The sequence below is a fragment of the Salmo salar genome, chromosome 15 (assembly GCF_965601325.2).
Source record: "Salmo salar chromosome 15, fSalSal1, whole genome shotgun sequence".
Taxonomy (NCBI): Eukaryota; Metazoa; Chordata; class Actinopteri; order Salmoniformes; family Salmonidae; genus Salmo; species Salmo salar.
In genome coordinates, this window is record NC_138305.1 from 113,463,572 (window position 1) to 113,487,605 (window position 24,034).

Consider the following 24,034-nt stretch of genomic DNA (forward strand, 5'->3'; position numbering starts at 1 on the left):
AGCTAGACGGGCCACGTACATAATGCAAGCTCCCATTGAACTGATCTTTGCTAGTTTGGGTCTTTAACGTAAAGGTGTAGTAGCAGCCTAATGGTAATCTCAATCCCACTTGACTCTGGACATCCCTGGAGATTAATAATAAAGACGACACTCTCTAGGGGCTGGTTTCCCGGACACAGATAAAGTCTTGTCCTGGACTAATAAGCATGTCCAATGGAAAAACTCTATTGGAATAGCTGTTTAGTCCAGGAATAGAAACTGGCCCCTCTTTTCTGCTGTAGCCTAGCGTAGCATCGTGGACTGGGTGGTTAAACCGTAGCGTCGTGGACTGGGTGGTTAAACCGTAGCGTCGTCGTGGACTGGGTGGTTAAACCGTAGCGTCGTCGTGGACTGGGTGGGTAAACCGTAGCGTCGTCGTGGACTGGGTGGGTAAACCGTAGCGTCGTCGTGGACTGGGTGGGTAAACCGTAGCGTCGTCGTGGACTGGGTGGGTAAACCGTAGCGTCGTCGTGGACTGGGTGGGTAAACCGTAGCGTCGTCGTGGACTGGGTGGTTAAACCGTAGCGTCGTCGTGGACTGGGTGGGTAAACCGTAGCGTCGTCGTGGACTGGGTGGGTAAACCGTAGCGTCGTCGTGGACTGGGTGGGTAAACCGTAGCGTCGTCGTGGACTGGGTGGGTAAACCGTAGCGTCGTCGTGGACTGGGTGGGTAAACCGTAGCGTCGTCGTGGACTGGGTGGTTAAACCGTAGCGTCGTCGTGGACTGGGTGGTTAAACCGTAGCGTCGTCGTGGACTGGGTGGGTAAACCGTAGCGTCGTGGACTGTAGCATCGTGGATTGGGTGGTTAAACCGTAGCGTCGTGGACTGGGTGGTTAAACCGTAGCGTCGTGGACTGGGTGGGTAAACCGTAGCGTCGTCGTGGACTGGGTGGTTAAACCGTAGCGTCGTGGACTGGGTGGGGTAAACCGTTTTATTTTATATATTTTTTTGTCCTACTTGAGACGCCGTAGCAATAATACACAGTGAATAAAAAATGGGAGTACCAGGTAATAACATGGTTATATACAGGGAGTACCAGGTAATAACATGGCTATATACAGGGAGTACCAGGTAATAACATGGCTATATACAGGGAGGACCAGGTAATAACATGGCTATATACAGGGAGTACCAGGTAATAACATGGCTATATACAGGGAGCACCAGGTAATAACATGGCTATATACAGGAAGTACCAGGTAATAACATGGCTATATACAGGGAGGACCAGTACTGAGTCCATGTGCAGGGTTACCAGGTAATAACATGGCTATATACAGGAAGTACCAGGTAATAACATGGCTATATACAGGAAGTACCAGGTAATAACATGGCTATATACAGGAAGTACCAGGTAATAACATGGCTATATACAGGGAGTACCAGGTAATAACATGGCTATATACAGGAAGTACCAGGTAATAACATGGCTATATACAGGGAGTACCAGGTAATAACATGGCTATATACAGGGAGTACCAGTACTGAGTCGATGTGCAGGGGTACCAGGTAACTGAGGTAGATATGTACGTATAGGTAGGGGTGAAGTGACTAGTTAACAGGATAGACACACTGCGCTGTAGCAGCAACGTATGAAAGTGTGTGTGTTTAGCGTCAGTATGCATGTGTGCTGCATGTTCCTCAAAATGGTCACAATTCGTGCACGAAATCTGTAATTTTTTGACGTTTTTGCCGAGGTCTTGGATGTAAAATTGTGCAACTAATTAAGATGTTTGGTGCAGTGTTTCTCAGGTGAACAAAATATGCGTGAAAACTAGTCGTCCGTCGTTGAATGAAAACAAACACTTCCTTGAAGAACCCCTACTGTTGACCAATCACCGACAAAGGGGCGTAGACTACTGAACTACTGAACTTCGGCTTGCCTGGAGACAAAAAACCCTGGGGGACCGAAACAAACAAAAACGTCACAAAATTGTTGTCATGAATTGTTTTTAAACGGTTTCGGATGGAAAACATGCAGCCTGGCCGTTAGCTTTAGTGGAGTGTGTTTTATCCATGTGATTTCAATCCGTTTTTGACAGCATCCCTTTTGATTTAAACACAACTTTCCATACATGTTTGGCCATGGTAGAGTTGCTCAGAAAGTGCCTTTTTTTTGGACCTGAATGCCAAAACATTCATGAGATAAAGGTACTCGAAGTTGACTCCTTTTGCATGCTCCACCATTACAGTTTAGTTGTATTTATTTTTCATAAGACACAATCAAATGAAAATCAGATACAATAGAGAAAAAATTACTTTCTTCAGTAAGAAGGTCGTCGATATGTTTAATTACCTGACGGTGACCAGAACAACCAGTTGTAAATGTATTTTGTAGTGGGTTTGTCACGTCCTGGCCAGTATAAGGGTTAATTGTCATTGTAGTTTGGTCAGGACGTGGCAGAGGGTATTCATTTTATGTGGTTCGGGGTGGTGTGTTTTTCTAGAAGGGCATTTGATTCAAGTATTCCGGGGGTTTTTTGGGCACTGTTTGATTTTCATGTATTCTATGTTGAGTCTAGTGTGTCTGTTTCTATGTTTGGTTAATTGGGGTTGGGACTCTCAATTGAAGGCAGGTGTTGTCTATTTGCCTTTGATTGAGAGTCCCATATATTAGGGTGTGTTTGTCATTTGTGGGAGATTGTTCTGTGTTTAGCCTTGTGCCTTGCCAGACTGTTTTGTTGATCGTTCGTTGTTTTGTTATTTTGGTGTTCATTTAGAATTTATTAAAACGTCAAGATGAGCATACACATACCTGCTGCGTTTTGGTCCTCCTTTACCAACGACGACCCTGACAGGGTTCCAGCGATCGGGTCCTTTTTAAAAAAACGTAAAGTGGATTTACCTAGTTCGGTAGAGACCAGAGGAACCTCGAGTTAACAAACCTTGTGGATTGGAATCTCGTGGTGTAGAGCTTTCATAATGAAGGCATCTTACAGTGAGGGGGGGGGGGGGGGAGTATTTGATCCCCTGCTGATTTTGTACGTTTGCCCACTGATAAAGAAAGGATCAGTCTATAATTTTAATGGTAGGTTTATTTGAACAGTGAGAGACAGAATAACAATCCAGAAAAACGCATGTCAAAAATGTTATAAAATGATTTGCATTTAGCAGACGCTCTTATCCAGAGCATAATTACAGGAGCAATTAGGGTGAAGTGCCATGCTTAACGGGCACGTCGACAGATTTTTCACCTAGTTGGCAAGGGGATTTGAACGAGCGATATTTTCAGTTACTGGCTCAACGCTCTTAACTGCTAGGCTACCTGCCACCATGCTTCATCCAATGCTTCATCACTGGAAAAGATACAGTTGACTTTTTATATAATATTAAAAGTTTCCAAACAGTGTAGTTAAATTAATTAGTCATTGAAAAAAAAATATATATATATTTTAACGTAAAATTATTTTAAAAAATGCGTTTAACGATATCTTTTCCCCCCATATTTTCGTAGGTTGTAGCTCGGACCCTATTTTCCATAATCGTAGGTGTTTGTGTCGGTCGAGACACAACATGCTGTTGAATACAGGAGAGGGTCATGTCATGTCATGTCATGTCATGTCAATCATACAAATAGAATTGATTTAAATTGAAACGTCAACTTCTAATTACTTCCACAAAGATGACCGCCGGTCCAATGGCAACTTAAATGGTCATGTCTATTGTATTATATATATATATTTCTATAGGTTTCCTCTGAAGGATTGACACTATCATTTAAAACAACAGATAGGGCGGCAGGTAGCCTAGTGGTTAGAGAGTTGGGCCAGTAACCAGCAGGTAGCCTTGTGGTTAGAGAGTTGGGCCAGTAACCAGCAGGTAGCCTAGTGGTTAGAGAGTTGGGCCAGTAACCAGCAGGTAGCCTTGTGGTTAGAGAGTTGGGCCAGTAACCAGCAGGTAGCCTAGTGGTTAGAGAGTTGGGCCAGTAACCAGCAGGTAGCCTAGTGGTTAGAGTGTTGGGCCAGTAACCGGCAGGTAGCCTAGTGGTTAGAGCGTCGGGCCAGTAACCAGCAGGTAGCCTAGTGGTTAGAGCGTTGGGCCAGTAACCAGCAGGTAGCCTAGTGGTTAGAGCGTTGGGCCAGTAACCGGCAGGTAGCCTAGTGGTTAGAGCGTTGGGCCAGTAACCGAAAGGTCACTGGTTTTAATACCTGACCCGACAATGTGAAAACTCTGTCTATGAGAAAGGCACTGAACCCTAATAGGATCGATCCACGATGGCTACTGAACCCTAATATGATCCATCCATGATGGCTACTGAACCCTAATATGATCCTTCCATGATGGCTACTGAACCCTAATATGATCCATCCATGATGGCTACTGAACCCTAATATGATCCTTCCATGATGGCTACTGAACCCTAATATGATCCATCCATGATGGCTACTGAACCCTAATATGATCCTTCCATGATGGCTACTGAACCCTAATATGATCCATCCATGATGGCTACTGAACCCTAATATGATCCACGATGGGTAATTCAGCCAGCCAGGCAGTCAGTAATTCAGCCAGGCAGTCAGTAATTCAGCCAGGCAGTCAGTAATTCAGCCAGGCAGTCAGGCAGTCAGTAATTCAGCCAGCCAGCCAGGCTTGGGGTCATTGTCCATTTGTAAAACCAAGCTTTAACTTCCTGACTGATGTCTTGAGATGTTGCTTCAGTCCCTCCTGCAGCAAAGCACCTCCACAACATGATGCTGCCACCCCGTGCTTCACGGTTGGGATGATGTTCTTCAGCTTGCAAGCCTCCCCCTTTTTCCTCCAAACATAACGATGGTCATTATGGCCAAACAGTTCTATTTTTGTTTCATCAGACCAGAGGACATTTCTCCAAAAAGTACGATCTTTGTCCGCATGTGCAGTTGCAAACCGTAGTCTGGCTTTTTTATGGCGGTTTGGAGCAGTGGCTTCTTCCTTGCTGAGCGGCCTTTCAGGTTATGTCAATATAGGACTCGTTTTACTGTGGATATAGATAGTTTTGTACCTGTATCCTCCAGCATCTTCACAAGGTCCTTTGCTGTTGTTCTGGGATTGATTTGCACTTTTCGCACCAAAGTACGTTCATCTCTAGGAGACAGAACGCGTCTCCTTCCTGAGCGGTATGACGGCTGGTGGTCCCATGGTGTTTATACTTGCGTACTATTGTTTGTACAGATAAATATGGTACCTTCAGGCGTTTGGAAATTGCTCCCAAGGATGAACCAGACTTGTGGAGGTCTACAATTCTTTTTCTGAGGTCTTGGCTGATTTCTTTTGATTTTCCCATGATGTCAAGCAAAGAGGCACTGAGTTTGAAGGTAGGCCTTGAAATACATCCACAGGTACTCCTCCAATTGACTCAAATGATGTCAATTAGCCTATCAGAAGCTTCTAAAGCCATGACATAATTTTCTGGAATTTTCCAAGCGGTTTAAAGGCACAGTCAACTTAGTGTATGTAAACTTCTGACCCACTGGAATTGTGATACAGTGAATTATAAGTGAAATAATCTGTCTGTAAACAATTGTTGGAAAAATGACCTGTGTCACGCACAAAGTAGATGTCCTAACCGACTTGACAAAACTATAGTTTGTTAACAAGAAATTTGTGGAGTGGTTGAAAAACGAGTTTTAATGACTCCAACCTAAAGTGTATGTAAACTACCGACTTCAGCTGTAGTTCTGACACACTGCTGAAGGCTACTGAATGAACGTGCCCATTTTAGGAGATGAAAAACACACGCGTTAGTGTTTCCCCTATTTTCTTCAGCGGTGGTGGCAGAGTTAGCGTGGGGGAGGACTGGGTGTGTTTTAATGCCGTCAGACGTGAGAGTAAAACCCCTTGGGGCTGACGCACCTAGCTGTATTTAGACATAGCATTGTCTGTAGCTAAGCCCCTCTATAAAGGACATGAACGGTTTATATATGTGTGTATATATATATATATAGAGAGAGAGAGAACAGCCTCTTGTATGATGTTGTTTAACAATTCTCTCTCTCTCTCCCCTTTTTAAACAACATCGTACAAGAGGCTGTTCCCCCTTTCTCCCCCCCTCTCTCCCCCCCTCTCTCTCTCTGCTGATAACCCACTATAACAGACCTTAGAGCTACACCCCCTTTCTCCCCCCCCTCCCCCCCTCTCTCTCTCTGCTGATAACCCACTATAACAGACCTTAGAGCTACACCCCCTCTCTCTCCCCTCTCTCTCTCTCTCTATGCTGATATAAATTACCCTAATGTAAAGTCTACAGTGTAAAACTCCCTCAATAAAAAGGCCTTAACAACCAGCCAGATATTTCCACTGTTTAATAAACCTCACACACACACACACACACACACACACACACACACACACACACACACACACACACACACACACACTGCTCTCCTCTATCCCTCCCAAAAAGTATTTGATGTACTCTGCTGTACTGTACTATACTAAACTACTGTACTGTACTACTGTACTGTTCTAAAGTACTGTACTACTGTACTGTTCTAAAGTACTGTACTAAACTACTCTACTGTTCTAAAGTACTGTACTAAACTAAACTACTGTACAATACTGTACTGCACTCTACTGTACTGTACTATACTAAACTACTGTACTATACTAAACTACTGTACTGTACTATACTAAACTACTGTACTATACTAAACTACTATACTATACTAAACTACTATACTATACTAAACTACTGTACTATACTAAACTACTGTACTATACTAAACTACTGTACTATACTAAACTACTATACTATACTAAACTACTATACTATACTAAACTACTGTACTATACTAAACTACTGTACTATACTATACTACTGTACTATACTATACTATACTATACTACTGTACTATACTAAACTACTGTACTATACTAAACTACTGTACTGTACTTTACTGAACTACTGTACTAAACTACTGTACTACTGTACTCTACTGTACTACTATACTGTAGTGTACTACTATACTGTACTGTACTACTATACTGTAGTGTACTACTATACTGTAGTGTACTACTATACTGTACTACTATACTGTACTCTACTGTACTGGTTCAGATCGGTCTGTTCTGGACCAACCAAATGTGGTGTTGTTTATTGTAATGACTTCCTTCCGCAGTAGCCGGTGTGTCGACCCCCAAATGACCATGAAGAGAACGATATTCACGGTCCTCATTATGCATTTCTGTATAGTTACAGATCAGGGACCCGCGATGTAATTCCGTTACCGGGTGTAAATGCACTTCACCTACTGTATTTCAGTAACCAAAATAAAACCTGTCAAGGTGTGATCATTAATTCTGTTACCAAACTTTGCATCGTCGCAGTTCATCCACTAAATATGAAATGCATGTGTAAATTGATCAAAGTAGTCCCTGTCCATAGAGTTGTATGGTTTGTTAAACTTTTTGGAATCAATGTTTTTTGTTTATTTTTAAAAAATTTTTGGGCATACGTTTTTAAAAAGTGAACAAATGAAAGTGTAATTCCGTTGCCGTGGAAATGCCCTAGACCAGGCCTGAGTGGAGAGGGGGTGGAGAGGGGGTGTAGGGGTGGTGGAGTAGGGGGTGGTGTAGGGGGGGTGGAGAGGGGGTGGAGAGGGGGTGTAGGGGGGTGTAGAGGGGGTGGAGAGTCGGTGGATGCTGATGGTCTGTTATTGAGGGGAAAATGTGACTAAGACACAAATAGCCTTCTAACTATCTCTCCTCTCGCTCTCCTCTCTCTCTCCTCTCTCTCCCCCGCTCTTTCTCTCTCCTCTCTCTCCCCCTCTCTCCTCTCTCTCCCCCTCTCTCCTCTCTCTCCCCCTCTCTCCTCTCTCTCTCCCTCTCTCCTCTCCCTCTCCCCCTCTCTCCTTCCTCTCCTTCCTCTCTCTCTCCTCTCTCTCCTCTCTCTCTCTCCTCTCTCTCTCTCCTCTCTCTCTCCCCTCTCTCCTCTCTCTCCTTCCTCGCTCTCTCTCTCTCTCCACTAGTTGATGGGCTCGTTGGTCCTTGCGGTTGGGTTGTGTTTGCGGTTCGATTCTGAGACCGTCACTCTGCTGAACGGAGACGGAGCACCAGACACCTTCTTTTATGGTGAGTACAGGGACAGGAATCAGCCAATCAGAAGGGAGGGGATGTATGAGTTAGCCAACGGGACTGGAGGAGGCCTATAAATGAACCAATGGGCATGGAGGAGTGACATAATGTCAGAGAGGCTGAAAGTGGCCCCGGGGAGAAACGGTGAGGATTGTAATTTCAATAAGGTCACAAAAGTGTTTGTTTATAAACTGTATGAAAAACAGCGTTGTCGCCCCTATACTGAACAGAAATATAAACACAACATGCACCTTGTGCTGGGGACAATAAAAGGCCACTGTAAAATGTCTCAAGTTTTGAGGGAGTGTGTAATTGGCATGCTGACTGCAGGAATGTCCACCAGAGCTGTTGCCAGAGAATTTAATGTTCATTTCTCTACCATAAGCCGCCTCCAACATTGTTTTAGAGAATTTGGCAGTACGTCAAACCGGCCTCACAATCGTAGACCTCATGTAACCAGCCTGATCAACTCTATGAAAAGGAGATGTGTCGCGCTGCAAGAGCCAAATGGTGACCACACCAGATACTAACTGGTTTTCTGATACACGCCCTTATCTTTCTTTTTAAAGGTTATCTGCGACCAACAGATGCATATCTGCATGTCCGGTCGTATGAAATAGTACGCAGTGTACAAAACACCAGTTTGAGTGTGTCAAGAACATTTACGTTCAAGAGTTTCCTGTGTGTATCAGGAATGGTCCAACACACTGTTAGTCTATATGGTTAGTTAGTCTATAGACACACTGTCAACCAAATGGTTAGTTAGTCTATAGACAGACACACTGTTAGTCTATATGGTTAGTTAGTCTATAGACACACTGTTAGTCTATATGGTTAGTTAGTCTATAGACAGACACACTGTCAGCTATTTGATATCCTTGCTTCCAGACAAACTAAACACCTTCCCCCGCTTTGAGGATAATACAGTCCCACTACTGCGGCCCGCTACCAAGGACTGCGGGCCCCCCGCCTCTCCTTCTCCGTGGCCGATGTAAGACATTTAAATGTGTTAACCCTCACAAGGCTGCCGGCCCAGACGGCATCCTTAGCCGCGTCCTCAGAGCATGCGCAGACCAGCTGACTGGTGTGTTTACGGACATATTCAATCAATCCTTATCCCAGTCTGCTGTTCCCACATGCTTCAAAATGGCCACCATTGTTCCTGTTCCCAAGAAAGCTAAGGTAACTGAACTAAATGACTACCGCCCCATAGCACTCACTTCTGTCATCATGAAGTGCTTTGAGAGACTAGTCAAGGATCATATCACCTCCACCCTACCTGATACCCTAGATCCACACCAATTTGCTTACCGCCCCAATAGGTCCACAGACGACGCAATCGCCATCACACTGCACACTGCCCTAACCCATCTGGACAAGAGGAATACCTATATAAGAATGCTGTTCGTTGATTACAGCTCAGCATTTAACACCATATTACCCTCCAAACTAATCATTAAGCTGGAGGCCCTGGGTCTCAACCCCGCCCTGTGCAACTGGGTCCTGGACTTCCTAACGGGCCGCCCCCAGAGGGTGAAGGTAGGAAACAACATCTCCACTTCGCTGACCCTCAACACAGGGGCCCCACAAGGGTGCGTTCTCAGCCCTCTCCTGTACTCCCTGTTCACCCACGACTGCGTGGCACGCCTCCAACTCAATCATCAAGTTTGCAGACGACACAACAGTAGTAGGCCTGATTACCAACAATGACAACACGGCCTACAGGGAGGCCCTGGCAGAGCGGTGACAGGAAAATAACCTCTCCCTCAACGTCAACAAAACGAAGGAGCTGATCGTGGACTTCAGGAGACAGCAGAGGGAGCAGCCCCCCCCCCTATCCACATCGACGGGACCGGAGAAGGAGAAAAAAACTTGAAGTTCCTCAGCGTGATGAAGAAGGCGCAACAATACCTTTTCAACCTCAGGAGTTTGAAGAAATTCTGCTTGGCCCCTAAGACCCTCACAAACTTCTACAGATGCACAATCGAGAGCATCCTGTCGGGCTGTATCACCACCTGGTACGGCAGCTGCTCTGCGCACAACCGTAAGGCTCTCCAGAGGGTAGTGAGGTCTGCACAACGCATCACCGGGGGCAAACTACCTGCCCTCCAGGACACCTACACCACCCGATGTCACAGGAAGGCCAAAAAGATCATCAAGGACAACAACCACCCGAGCCACTTCCTGTTCACCCCGCTATCATCCAGAAGGCGAGGTCAGTACAGGTGTATCAAAGCTGGAACCGAGAGACTGAAAAACAGCTTCTATCTCCAGGCCATCAGACTGATAAACAGCTTCTATCTCCAGGCCATCAGACTGATAAACAGCTTCTATCTCCAGACCATCAGACTGGTAAACAGCTTCTATCTCCAGGCCATCAGACTGTTAAACAGCTTCTATCTCCAGGCCATCAGACTGTTAAACAGCTTCTATCTCCAGACCATCAGACTGATAAACAGCGTCTATCTCCAGGCCATCAGACTGGTAAACAGCCATCACTAACACCGAGAGGCTGCTGCCCTGTGTCAATAGACTTGAAATCACTGGCCACTTTAATAAATGGAACACTAGTCACTTTAATAATGTTTACATACTGCTTTACTCATTTCATATGTCTATACTGGTTTCTACTGTATTTTAGTCAATGCCACTCAGACATTGCTCTATATAATATTTATATATTTATTTTACTTTTGTGTGTATTGTTCGATACTACTGCACTGGGATTTGTGATTTCAGCTCATGAAACATGGGACCAAAGCTTTATGGTCCTGACTCTCCTGCTGGTCACTGCATTATGTCTGTTTTAGTCCACAGTTATGGTCCAGACTCTCCTGCTGGTCACTGCATTATGTCTGTTGTGTTTAGTCCAGTTCGACAGATGATGTCCAGCTTGTAAAGTTCTCTCACACATGGTCTGGTTAATAGTAGTGTTACGGTCTAATGCTGCCCTTTGCTGGTGCTCCTGGAAACTGCAACAGTCTGGCTGAATTTATAATATACTGAATAGTCTTCCATCTGATTGTTTTCCTGTCTCTCTGTCTCTCTCTCTCTCTCTGTTTCTCTGTCTCTCTCTCTGTCTCTCTCTGTTTCTCTGTCTCTCTCTCTGTTTCTCTGTCTCTCTCTCTGTTTCTCTGTCTCTCTCTCTGTTTCTCTGTCTCTCTCTCTGTTTCTCTGTCTCTCTCTCTGTTTCTCTGTCTCTCTCTCTCTCTGTTTCTCTGTCTCTCTCTCTCTGTTTCTCTGTCTCTCTCTCTCTCTGTTTCTCTGTCTCTCTCTCTGTTTCTCTGTCTCTCTCTCTCTCTGTTTCTCTGTCTCTCTCTCTCTCTGTTTCTCTGTCTCTCTCTCTGTTTCTCTCTCTCTCTCTGTTTCACTCTCTCTCTCTCTCTGTTTCACTGTCTCTCTCTCTCTCTGTTTCACTGTCTCTCTCTCTCTCTGTTTCACTGTCTCTCTCTCTCTCTGTTTCTCTGTCTCTCTCTCTGTTTCTCTGTCTCTCTCTCTCTGTCCTCTCTCTCTCTGTCTCTGTCTCTCTGTCTCTGTGTCTCTCTCTCTGTCTCTGTGTCTCTCTCTCTGTCTCTCTGTCTCTCTCTCTGTCTCTGTCTCTGTCTCTCTCTCTCTGTCTCTCTCCTCTCCTCCCTCTAGGTGTGTATATCCTGATCATAGCGGGCAGTCTAGTGATGTTGGTGGGATTTTTTGGCTGCTGCGGAGCCATAAGAGAGTCCCAGTGTCTGCTGGGTTCGGTGAGTTGACACACTTCCCAGAGGGACAGAAAACACAACCGAGCTAGCTAGCTAATTAGTCAGATCTTGACCGAACTCAGAATCTTCAGTAACACTGTATTTTTAAAGGTACACATATTAGCCACTAATTTGTACTTCATCAGTGTGCTTATAAGTAGCTTATTGGCCTTTTCCTAGGTCTCATTCAGTGGTGGAAAAAGTACTCAATTGTCATACTGTAGTAAAAGTAAAGATACCTTAAAAGAAAATTACTCAAGTAAAAGTGAAAGTCACCCAGTAAAATACTACTTGAGTAAAAGTCTAAAAGTATTTGGTTTTAAATATACTTAAGTATCAAAAGTAAAAGTATAAACCGTTTAAACTTCCTTTATATTAAGCAAACCAGACGGCACAATGTTGTTGTTGTTGTTGTTGTTATTATTATTATTATTATTATTATTATTATTATTATTATTATTGATGGATAGCCAGGGGAACACTCCAACACTCTGACATCATTTACAAACAAAGCATTTGTGTTTAGTGAGTCCTCCAGATCAGAGGCAGTAGGGAGGACCAGGGATGTTCTCTGTTTAGTGAGTCCTCCAGATCAGAGGCAGTAGGGATGACCAGGGATGTTCTCTGTTTAGTGAGTCCTCCAGATCAGAGGTAGTAGGGATGACCAGGGATGTTCTCTGTTTAGTGAGTCCTCCAGATCAGAGGCAGTAGGGATCTCTGTTTAGTGAGTCCTCCAGATCAGAGGCAGTAGGGAGACAGGGATGTTCTCTGTTTAGTGAGTCCTCCAGATCAGAGGCAGTAGGGATGACCAGGGATGTTCTCTGTTTAGTGAGTCCTCCAGATCAGAGGCAGTAGGGATGATCAGGGATGTTCTCTGTTTAGTGAGTCCTCCAGATCAGAGGCAGTAGGGATGACCAGGGATGTTCTCTGTTTAGTGAGTCCTCCAGATCAGAGGCAGTAGGGATGATCAGGGATGTTCTCTGTTTAGTGAGTCCTCCAGATCAGAGGCAGTAGGGATGACCAGGGATGTTCTCTGTTTAGTGAGTCCTCCAGATCAGAGGCAGTAGGGATGATCAGGGATGTTCTCTGTTTAGTGAGTCCTCCAGATCAGAGGCAGTAGGGATGACCAGGGATGTTCTCTGTTTAGTGAGTCCTCCAGATCAGAGGCAGTAGGGATGACCAGGGATGTTCTCTTGATAAGTCTGTAAATTGAACCATTTTCCTGTCCTGCTAAACATTCAAAATGTAACGAGTACTTTTGGGTGTCAGGGAAAATGTATGGAGTAAAAAAGTACATTATTTTCTTTAGGAATCTAGTGAAGTAAAAGTTGTCAAATATAAATAGTAAAGTTCAGATACCCCAAAAAACGACTTAAGTTGTACTGTATAGTATTTTTTTTTACTTAAGTACTTTATACCACTGGTCTCATTAGCCATATATTAAGCCTTAACTAAGTGATTTCTTATTCCAACATTATGAGTCATGTATAACAGGCCAATCCCTAATAACCTGGTTATTCGCTATAATAAAGGCATGTTAATAAAGAGCAAGTTACACAAGAAGAACTCTCAGGGATAGGTACCTCAATATGGGACCTAATTAAGGGATTGGTACCTCAATATGGGACTAATTAAGGGATAGGTACCTCAATATGGGACTAATTGAGGGACAGGTACCTCAATATGGGACTAATTGAGGGACAGGTACCTCAATATGGGACTAATTGAGGGACAGGTACCTCAATATGGGACTAATTAAGGGACAGGTACCTCAATATGGGACTAATTAAGGGACAGGTACCTCAATATGGGACTAATTAAGGGACAGGTACCTCAATATGGGACTAATTAAGGGATTGGTACCTCAATATGGGACCTAATTAAGGGACAGGTACCTCAATATGGGACTAATTAAGGGACAGGTACCTCAATATGGGACTAATTAAGGGACAGGTACCTCAATATGGGACTAATTAAGGGATTGGTACCTCAATATGGGACCTAATTAAGGGACAGGTACCTCAATATGGGACTAATTAAGGGACAGGTACCTCAATATGGGACTAATTAAGGGATAGGTACCTCAATATGGGACCTAATTAAGGGACAGGTACCTCAATATGGGACTAATTAAGGGACAGGTACCTCAATATGGGACCTAATTAAGGGACAGGTACTTCAATATGGGACCTAATTAAGGGACAGGTACCTCAATATGGGACTAATTAAGGGACAGGTACCTCAATATGGGACTAATTTAAGGGATTGGTACCTCAATATGGGACCTAATTAAGGGACAGGTACCTCAATATGGGACCTAATTAAGGGACAGGTACCTCAATATGGGACCTAATTAAGGGACAGGTACCTCAATATGGGACCTAATTAAGGGACAGGTACCTCAATATGTGTAACGGTTGTCGTTGGATAAAGTGGACCAAAACGCAGCAGGAATATGTGCACTCATCTTCTTTTATTAATAAGGAAAGAAGGAAAAACTAAAATAAACACAACGATGAATAAACAGTCCTGTAAGGCCATAAGCTATACATGGAACAATCTCCCACAAACTACAAAACACACACCCATATATAGGACTCTCAATCAGAGGCAACTAAAAACACCTGCCTCCAATTGAGAGTCCAACACCCAATTACCTAGACATAGAAATACAAAGAACTAGAAAGAACATAGAAATACAAACATAGAACATAACCCAAAACCCCCCGGAATGCACAAATCAAATACCCTACTAAACAAACCACCACCCCGAACCACACAAAACAAATACCCTTCTGCCACGTCCTGACCAAACACTAATACAATTACTCCCTCTGCTGGTCAGGACGTGACAATATGGGACTAATACGGGATAGGTACCTCAATGTGGAACTAATTAAGGGATAGTTACCGCAATATGGGACCTATTTAAGGGATAGGTACCTCAATATGGGACTAATTAAGGGATAGGTACCTCAATATGGGACTAATTAAGGGGATAGGTACCTCAATATGGGACTAATTAAGGGATAGGTACCTCAATGTGGAACTAATTAAGGGATAGGTACCTCAATGTGGAACTAATTAAGGGATAGTTACCGCAATATGGGACCTATTTAAGGGATAGGTACCTCAATATGGGACTAATTAAGGGATAGGTACCTCAATATGGGACTAATTAAGGGGATAGGTACCTCAATATGGGACTAATTAAGGGGATAGGTACCTCAATATGGGACTAATTAAGGGGATAGGTACCTCAATATGGGACTAATTAAGGGATAGGTACCTCAATATGGGACTAATTAAGGGACAGGTACCTCAATATGGGACTAATTAAGGGACAGGTACCTCAATATGGGACTAATTAAGGGACAGGTACCTCAATATGGGACTAATTAAGGGACAGGTACCTCAATATGGGACTAATGAAGGGATTGGTACCTCTATGTGCTCCCTATTCTGAAGTGTGACCATATTTCCACCAAACTGTCCAAATGTGACCTTATTGGACAGTAAGGGGCATACCTCTCCATACAGCCAACATTCATGTCAAACTCGGATAACTTACAATGTTTCAATAAGAAATCACTTAATTAAGGCCTAGTATATGGTTCATGAGACTCACTAAAGGCCTTTATAAGCTAAAAAACAGAGAACAATAAAAAATATGTACCGTAAATTCCGGACTATAAGCCGCAACTTTTTTCCCAGGCTTTGAACCTCGCGGCTTAAACAATGACGCGGCTAATATATGGATTTTTCCCGCTTTCAATTTTTTCTCCTCCAAAAAAACACATTCTGTGACGTGCTCAGTTTTTTGGGCGGCATGAAGCTTTCATTAGACCAATGAAATTGCCGAACGGGTTAAGGTCAAACAACTTTTTTTGTTTACTGTTTAGATTAAATCAAGCGCTCTCAAACTTCCCATCATTCTGATTACGGTAGTCATTTTGTCACCCTCATCATGGCAAAGACACGGAGAAATGCATATGACGCAGCTTTCAAGTTGAAGGCGATTGATCTGGCTGTTGGAAAAGGAAATAGAGCTGCTGCACGGGAGCTTGGTCTTATTGAGTCGATGATAAGACGTTGGAAACAGCAGCGTGAGGAATTGACTCAGTGCAAAAAGACAACTAAAGCTTACTGCTAATTTTTTATTTTTTGTTACAAGCCGTGTTTCGTTAAAGCCTGTGTAAAGTTCATTTGTTTCAATGTACCGGTAGGCACCTGCGGCTTATAGACATGTGCGGCTTATTTATGTTCAAAATAATACTTTTTTAAATTCAGTGGGTGCGGCTTATATTCAAGTGCGCTTAATAGTCCGGAAATTACGGTATATGGTTCATGAGACTTATTAAAGGCCTTTATAAGCTACTTATATATATACACACTGATAAACTACAAATTAGTGGCTAGTATGTGTAGCTTTTTTAAAATACAGTGTTACCTAATCATCTGCTCCCAAGAGCTCAAGATAAAGCCAGATCAGAAACCATGGAAACGGTCCACTCTAACCCGTCTTTGTGTTCCAGATCAGAAACCATGGAAACGGTCCACTCTAACCTGTGTTCCAGATCAGAAACCATGGAAACGGTCCACTCTAACCCGTCTTTGTGTTCCAGATCAGAAACCATGGAAACGGTCCACTCTAACCCGTCTTTGTGTTCCAGATCAGAAACCATGGAAACGGTCCACTCTAACCCGTCTTTGTGTTCCAGATCAGAAACCATGGAAACAGTCCACTCTAACCCGTCTTTGTGTTCCAGATCAGAAACCATGGAAACGGTCCACTCTAACCCGTCTTTGTGTTCCAGATCAGAAACCATGGAAACGGTCCACTCTAACCTGTCTTTGTGTTTCAGTTCTTTGCCTGCCTGCTGATAATCTTCGGCGCAGAGGTTGCTGCTGGTGTGTTTGGCTTCTTGAACAAAGACAAGGTACCCATAATGCACCACACCACTCCACCACGTTACCTTACCACAACTGGTGGTAATTGTCTTACTTCAGATGACCAATCAGACGTCACCTGTCAGAATATAATGATTATTTTATTTTAATGGTTTTGTTTTGATTCTTATTCTCACAGATAATCGAAGATGTCCAGAACTATTACATCAAATCCTACAACGGCAACAACAACAACACAATGATACAAAACTCCTACCATGAAGTTGTAAGTACATTACCGCTACCGTTTTACCTGGTGAAAAACACTATGCATGAAAACAATACGATGAAAGATGCATCGCATAAGATTTCTTGTTGATTTCAATGATACAACACTCTAGTAGAACTACCGATTTACAGCGCCCTCCATAATCATTGGGACAGTGTGACATTTTGTTATTTTTGGCTCTGTTGTCCAGCACTTTGGATTTTAAAAATAAACGATGACTACGAGGTTAAAGTGCAGACTGGCAGATTTCACTCCATCCATATCTGATGAATCATTTCGAAATTACAGCATTTCTGTACTTAGTCCCCCCCCCCCCATTTTAGTGGACCAAAAGTATTGGGCCAAATTCACTTGCATGTGTATAAAAGTAGTCAAAAGTGTAGTATTTGGTCCCATATTCCTATTACACAATGACTACATCAAACATGTGACTCTATAAACTTGTTGGATGCATTTGCTGTTTGTTTTGGTTGTGTTTTCAGATTATATTGTGTCCAATAGAAATTCATGGTAAATAATGTATTGTGTCATTTTGAATTTACTTTTATTGTAAATAAGAATAGAATATGTTTCTAAACACTTCTACATTAATGTGGATGCTGCCATGGTTACAGATTACCCTGAATGAATTGTGAATAATGACGAGTGAGAAAGTTATAGACGCACAAATATCATTTGGAGCGGCAGGGTAGCCTAGTGGTTAGAGTGGAGGGGCGGCAGGTAGCCTAGTGGTTAGAGTGTTGGACTAGTAACCAGCAGGTAGCCTAGTGGTTAGAGCGTTGGACTAGTAACTGAAAGGTTGCAAGATCGAATCCCCGAGCTGACAAGGTACAAATCTGGTGTTCTGCCCCCTGAACAAGGCAGTTAACCCACTGTTCCCTGGTAGGCCGCCATTGTAAAATAAGAATTTGTTCTTAACTGACTTGCCTAGTTAAATAAAGATAAATACAAAATACCCCCACGACATGCTAACCTCTCACCATTACAATAACAGGTGGGTTTAGCATATCTTAGGGGTATGATATAAAATGCTAACCTCCCCTGTTATTGTAATGGTGAGAGGTTAGCATGTCTTGGAGGTATGCTAAGCTCCCCAGTTATTGTAATGGTGAGAGGTTAGCATGTCTTGGAGGTATGCTAAGCTCCCCTGTTATTGTAATGGTGAGAGGTTAGCATGTCTTGGGGGTATGATATAAAATGCTAACCTCCCCTGTTATTATAATGGTGAGAGGTTAGCATGTCTTGGGGGTATGATATAAAATGCTAACCTCCCCTGTTATTGTAATGGTGAGAGGTTAGCATGTCTTGGGGGTATGATATAAAATGCTAACCTCCCCTGTTATTGTAATGGTGAGAGGTTAGCATGTCTTGGGGGTATGATATAAAATGCTAACCTCCCCTGTTATTATAATGGTGAGAGGTTAGCATGTCTTGGGGGTATGATATAAAATGCTAACCTCCCCTGTTATTATAATGGTGAGAGATTAGCATGTCTTGGGGTTTATGATATAAAATGCTAACCTCCCCTGTTATTATAATGGTGAGAGGTTAGCATGTCTTGGGGGTATGATATAAAATGCTAACCTCCCCTGTTATTGTAATGGTGAGAGGTTAGCATGTCTCAGGGTTTATGATATAAAATGCTAACCTCTTCTGTTATTGTAATGGTGAGAGGTTAGCATGTCTTGGGGGTTTGATATTTGTGTGTCTGTAACTCGTCGTTATTCACGATTCATTCAGGACTATCTGTAATCACGGTAACATCCACACTCCCTCCCTCTCTGTAGCTGAACTGTTGTGGGACGTCCCAGAGCGTCTGCCCTGAGGCCCCAGCTGACACCAAGGTGGGACTAATGACAGTAGATAACTACCTAGATAGCCATCATCGCTAACTTGGGCAAAAGATTGGAACTTTAATATAAATCTTTATTTTGTTTCTAACGCGTGTGTGTGTGTGTGCATGGTGTGTGTGTGTGTGTGTGTGTGCATGGTGTGTGTGTGTAGGACTGTGAGGCGGGCATCAAGGAGTTCTTCAACAGTAAACTCTACATCATCGGTTACGTGGGGATCGGCATCGCTGGAGTCATGGTGAGAACAGGACTGGGGAGTCTCTGTCTCTCTCTCTCTGTCTCTCTCTCTGTCTCTCTCTCTCTCTGTCTCTGTCTCTCTCTCTCTGTCTCTCTCTGTCTCTCTCTCTCTCAATTTAATAGACTTTATTGACTTGAATTACTTACATGTATAACAACAATGGTGAGACCAACAGCAATAAGGCATCAATAATAATAGTAGTAGTGGATATGGGATTAGCATTAACAGCAACTACAACAACAATATTAATCAGAACAACAATACATTAAAGCGACGGTAGTAGACCAGTGTCAACCTGACTGAGAAGACACATGACCTGGTATGAAAGACAACACTTTATTGACATCTCTCTCTCTCTCTCTCTCTCTCTCTCTCTCTCTAGGTTATAGGGATGGTCTTCAGTATGGTGTTGTGCTGTGCCATCCGCAACAGCAGGGAGATCATCTAACCAGGCAGAGCTTCCAGTCCCCCCCAACAGCCCAACCCCGGTCCTCCAGTCCCCCCAACAGCCCAACCCCGGTCCTCCAGTCCCCCCAACAGCCCAACCCCGGTCCTCCAGTCCCCCCCAACAGCCCAACCCCGGTCCTCCAGTCCCCCCAACAGCCCAACCCCGGTCCTCCAGTCCCCCCAACAGCCCAACCCCGGTCCTCCAGTCCCCCCAACAGCCCAACCCCGGTCCTCCAGTCCCCCCAACAGCCCAACCCCGGTCCTCCAGTCCCCCCAACAGCCCAACCCCGGTCCTCCAGTCCCCCCAACAGCCCAACCCCGGTCCTCCAGTCCCCCCAACAGCCCAACCCCGGTCCTCCAGTCCCCCCAACAGCCCAACCCCGGTCCTCCAGTCCCCCCAACAGCCCAACCCCGGTCCTCCAGTCCCCCCCAACAGCCCAACCCCGGTCCTCCAGTCCCCCCCAACAGCCCAACCCCGGTCCTCCAGTCCCCCCAACAGCCCAACCCCGGTCCTCCAGTACTCCCCTCCCACCCCATTGACATCCCCACTTCTATGTACGTCCTGTAGTCATTGTGACAAAGCTTTTTCCACAGCCAGCACTCTCTCTTCACGTGCCTATTTTTTTTTTTTTTTAACACAAAACAAACATATTACAACAACTAATCAGTGGCCAGAAGCAAAGTTTGCAGTAATATCTAAACTGCCCGGCAACTAGATTCCAAGACATTCCACTGTAAGGTTTTAAAAGACATCTGTAGGTGATTGGTTGTTTTCCAGTTTTTCTAGTCGCCTTCCAGTCCAACTACATTACGAACGTTGCATTGCATCAACCAATGGTTGTGTGCCACGTCATTGACTACACAGGCGGACATTAGCTGTCTGTATCATGTGACGTGGCTTTAGCTGATATGTTAAACACCAATCCGAGTGTTGTGAAATCTGGCAAGCGTCTGCGGTGTAGTTAGCCTGGAGTGTGGCCGTTGTGACAGCCAGCTCTGTGAGGCAGACGCTCCTGGTAGAAGTGGTGGTAGTGTACATTTTTAGTCCCAAGTGGCACCCTATTTCCTTGATATTACACAACCTTTTTAACAGGGCCCATACGGCTGTGGTCAAAAGTAGTGCATTCTAAAAGGGCTAAGATTTAATTAGAGATGTTTATTGTTGTTGTTTTTTTAATGGTAAATTGACTGAGAACACGTTCTCATTTACAGCAACGACCTGGGGAATAGTTATATGGTTTGGGCGGATGGACGTACCGGTTCTGTACCATACCTTGGTATACAGTGTTACCAGAAGTGCACACAAGGGACGCTATTTTAAAAAATATATATGTTTTTATTTGTGACTTACAAAACAAATTGGCCAAAAGGGATCTTGATCCAGGAGGGGATTGAATATCTCTAGTCTGGGTGTCTTTATCTAACGTTCCACTCCATGTCGTCGCCAAAGAGACTGGCCAATCGGCTATCTCAACGCTGCAGCTGGATTTATGGCGGAGTTGCTCATTGGTTGTTGGAAATAACATTATTCATATTTTCCATGACGAAATTGAATTATAATTAATAACAAAGTCATAATCAAAACATTGAGCTGTTAGCTAGGTAAGTTCTTCATATTTTTTTTTTTTTAAAGTTTAAATTCAATTCAAAGCGTTATTTTCGGTTTGAATCGCAGTATTTATTTAGTTTATTTTTTAAGTGAGCTAGAAACTTTTGACAAGACCGGTTTCGTCTGGACAAACAAACAAAAATGGTTGCTTAGCAACTGGATACCGATGTGTTCTGTGGGGAGGAGGAGAGAAAAAAAACAGGTGATAGTTACAATATTTTGAATAATTGTTGTGATTGGAGGATATATTGGAGGGGTTATCGAATCAGGATCAACTTCGCTGTTTGCCTCGAAGCTCATTAATGATAAAATGTTGATATTTGAAGATGGCAGAAAGACCAGTCTCTTTGGCGACGGCCAGGAGTACAGTGAGTGGATTAGCTAAAGAGACTGGCACCCAGGCTAGAATGCTCTCTGCTCTAACCAAGAAGCTTGATCTTAACGTATAGCTTACTTAGCTAGCAAGTTAGCAAACCAAACGCAAAGCTGGGAGCCCTGAGCTGGAGATCATTTATTTAACACATTTTAGATTTCTTTTAGTTTACACTTAATCTGTTTCTTTTAGTTATACTTACCGTGTAAGGGATAATCAACGAGGGGCTATGGAATTTATGGAAAATAATGAACGACGTGGAAGGTATGTTCTACGACGCACTAGCGGAGTGAAACTGCTCTTCCACACAGAGTTGCATTATTTTCCAGAGAACGCATCGAGCCCCGAGATGAATATCCCTTTAATGGCTATAACTTATTAACACATTTTGCCGCTAGAAATGTGTTTAACATCCACTGAAGTAGCTTGCAAGTTTACTAGATAGTTACAGAAGTTGCCTTGGTCACCAAACACACAGACTTGCTAGTTTTAACTAACCAAACCAACAGTCCTAGTTCGCCGTTATGAAAATCCAATTCAACAATGCTGGTAATGTTTTCAATTCGACTTCTGCTTTTTAAAAGCAGCTCAACTATTAGAACATGTAAGAATGAACTACAGCGTTTGAATTCTATCGTGCGTTTATAGGGAAATAATGCACTTCAAGCCAATCAGAGACGAGTATTCAACAATGCCATGGTATAAATATTTATAAGCAGTTGCGTAGCACTCAACCCACCACAAAAATAATTATTATATAAACGGTATTGAAAATAATACCGTCTGCAGGCTTGTGCGGTATCCAGATTGTCGTACCTTTTTTTTTTACCGACCTTGTGTCATACCGGAATATTCGGGAATACCGGCACTGAACACAAGGGCTGCTATTTTCAAAACCCCACCTCCTGTAATCTGAAGGTTAGCAATGCTAACAGGTACATGTAAAATCCCATAGAGAATACTAATTAAAATGCTAACGTGCGCATTGCGAACATTTTATAGTCTCTGACCTAAACTATTGCAGGACAGACATCCCATCTTTGCTTCTACCAAGTGAAGCTTGATTTTGGAAGAAGCTAAGCACTTAGCTAGATTGCTAACGAGATAATAAATTAGCAAACCAATGCAAAACTGCAGAGCATTTTAGCACATTGTAGACAGTTAACTTTTTAATAGTTATTAGATATCTAGCTGGCCGACGTTTAGTTGTGAATTCCATACTGTAACTAGATCACCTGGTGTGTGCTGAATAACAGCGAGTGACTTACAAGGCTCCCGGTCTCTAGTCATTGTGTGCTTCTAAACAAACACCACGTGACCGGGGACTACCGTGGCCGGGGACTACTAACTTCATAATGAAAACGTTTGGTAAAATGTGATCTTCTTTATCTTCTAACGTATTACACAAGCTGACTGCAGGTATTTACTTAAAATAGCTACAAATATTCAAAATCATTAAAAAAAAAATTTAAAAAAGTCTAAACATTTTTTTCAACGTTATTGAAAAACAATCCAACGGTTATTTTCAAATACCCCGGTATATAAGGTATACCACCCAAGCCTAATACCAAGGTCACTAGACTCCTCCCTGTGAAGGACAATAAAGTTGTTTTGTACTCGCTGTTTGCGATTTGTGTGTTTTAATTTATTTTTTATTTTAATGGCTGATGTAATTTGAGTTCAGATGGCATTCCGGAAGATGGACGTTCTGTTCAACTAATAATAAACATTTTTTTAAACCGTTTTACCCACTTGTCCCCTTGTCCCCTTACTTCCGTTCTCTTCGTCTCTCTGCGTTCCTTTCTGAAAGTGTTTGACCAGAATGTGACACAATCTCAATCATGATAGTCAGGCATTACATTTACATTTTAGCAGACGCTCTTATCCAGAGCGACTTACAGTAGTGAATGCATACATTTCATTCATTTGTTTTTTTTTTACAATTTGTACTGGCCCCCGGTGGGAATCGAACCCACAACCCTGGCGTTGCACACACCATGCTGGCGTTGCAAACGCCATGCTCTACCAACTGAGCCACAGGGAAGACCCTATTCCACATCATATTCCGCATTACAGATGCTGTGTCTTAATTTGATCATGCTGTTGTTGCAGGACGTAAAATGAAAACCTGTATTTGTATTTTGTGTTTAGCAGCTACTCTTCCTGGGGTCATGCCAAATTTAAGGCAGCTATACAATTTTAAAAACAGTACAATACATTCACAGATTTCACAACACACTGCCCCTACTCCACCACTACCACAGATCTACAATACAAAATACGTGTGTGTGTGTGTCTCTTCACAGTCCCCGCTGTTCCATAAGGTGTATTTTTATCTGTTTTTAATCTAATTTAAATCTATTTTTTACTTGCATCAGTTACTTGATGTGGCATAGAGTTCCAACTACACTACCAGTCTAAAGTTTTAGAACACCTACACAATAATGGGATTTTATTTTATTTTTTTACTGTTTTCTACATTGTACAATAATAGTGAAGACATCAAAACT

The 24,034-nt window shown here is 43.2% G+C and overlaps 1 protein-coding gene across 1 annotated transcript in view; it reads left to right on the forward strand.

The window, feature by feature from the left end:
* tspan2b (tetraspanin 2b) overlaps positions 1 to 23,271 on the forward strand; it is a 36,865-nt gene extending 13,594 nt beyond the window's left edge. Inside the window, exons 2-8 of the mRNA XM_014147593.3 lie at positions 7,989 to 8,091; positions 11,734 to 11,831; positions 16,694 to 16,768; positions 16,918 to 17,004; positions 18,795 to 18,851; positions 19,012 to 19,095; positions 19,478 to 23,271. Of these exons, the coding sequence (XP_014003068.1) occupies positions 7,989 to 8,091; positions 11,734 to 11,831; positions 16,694 to 16,768; positions 16,918 to 17,004; positions 18,795 to 18,851; positions 19,012 to 19,095; positions 19,478 to 19,543 (570 nt within the window). The 3' untranslated portion in view covers positions 19,544 to 23,271. The remainder of the gene's footprint in view (positions 1 to 7,988; positions 8,092 to 11,733; positions 11,832 to 16,693; positions 16,769 to 16,917; positions 17,005 to 18,794; positions 18,852 to 19,011; positions 19,096 to 19,477) is intronic.
* The last annotated feature ends 763 nt before the right edge of the window (positions 23,272 to 24,034 follow it).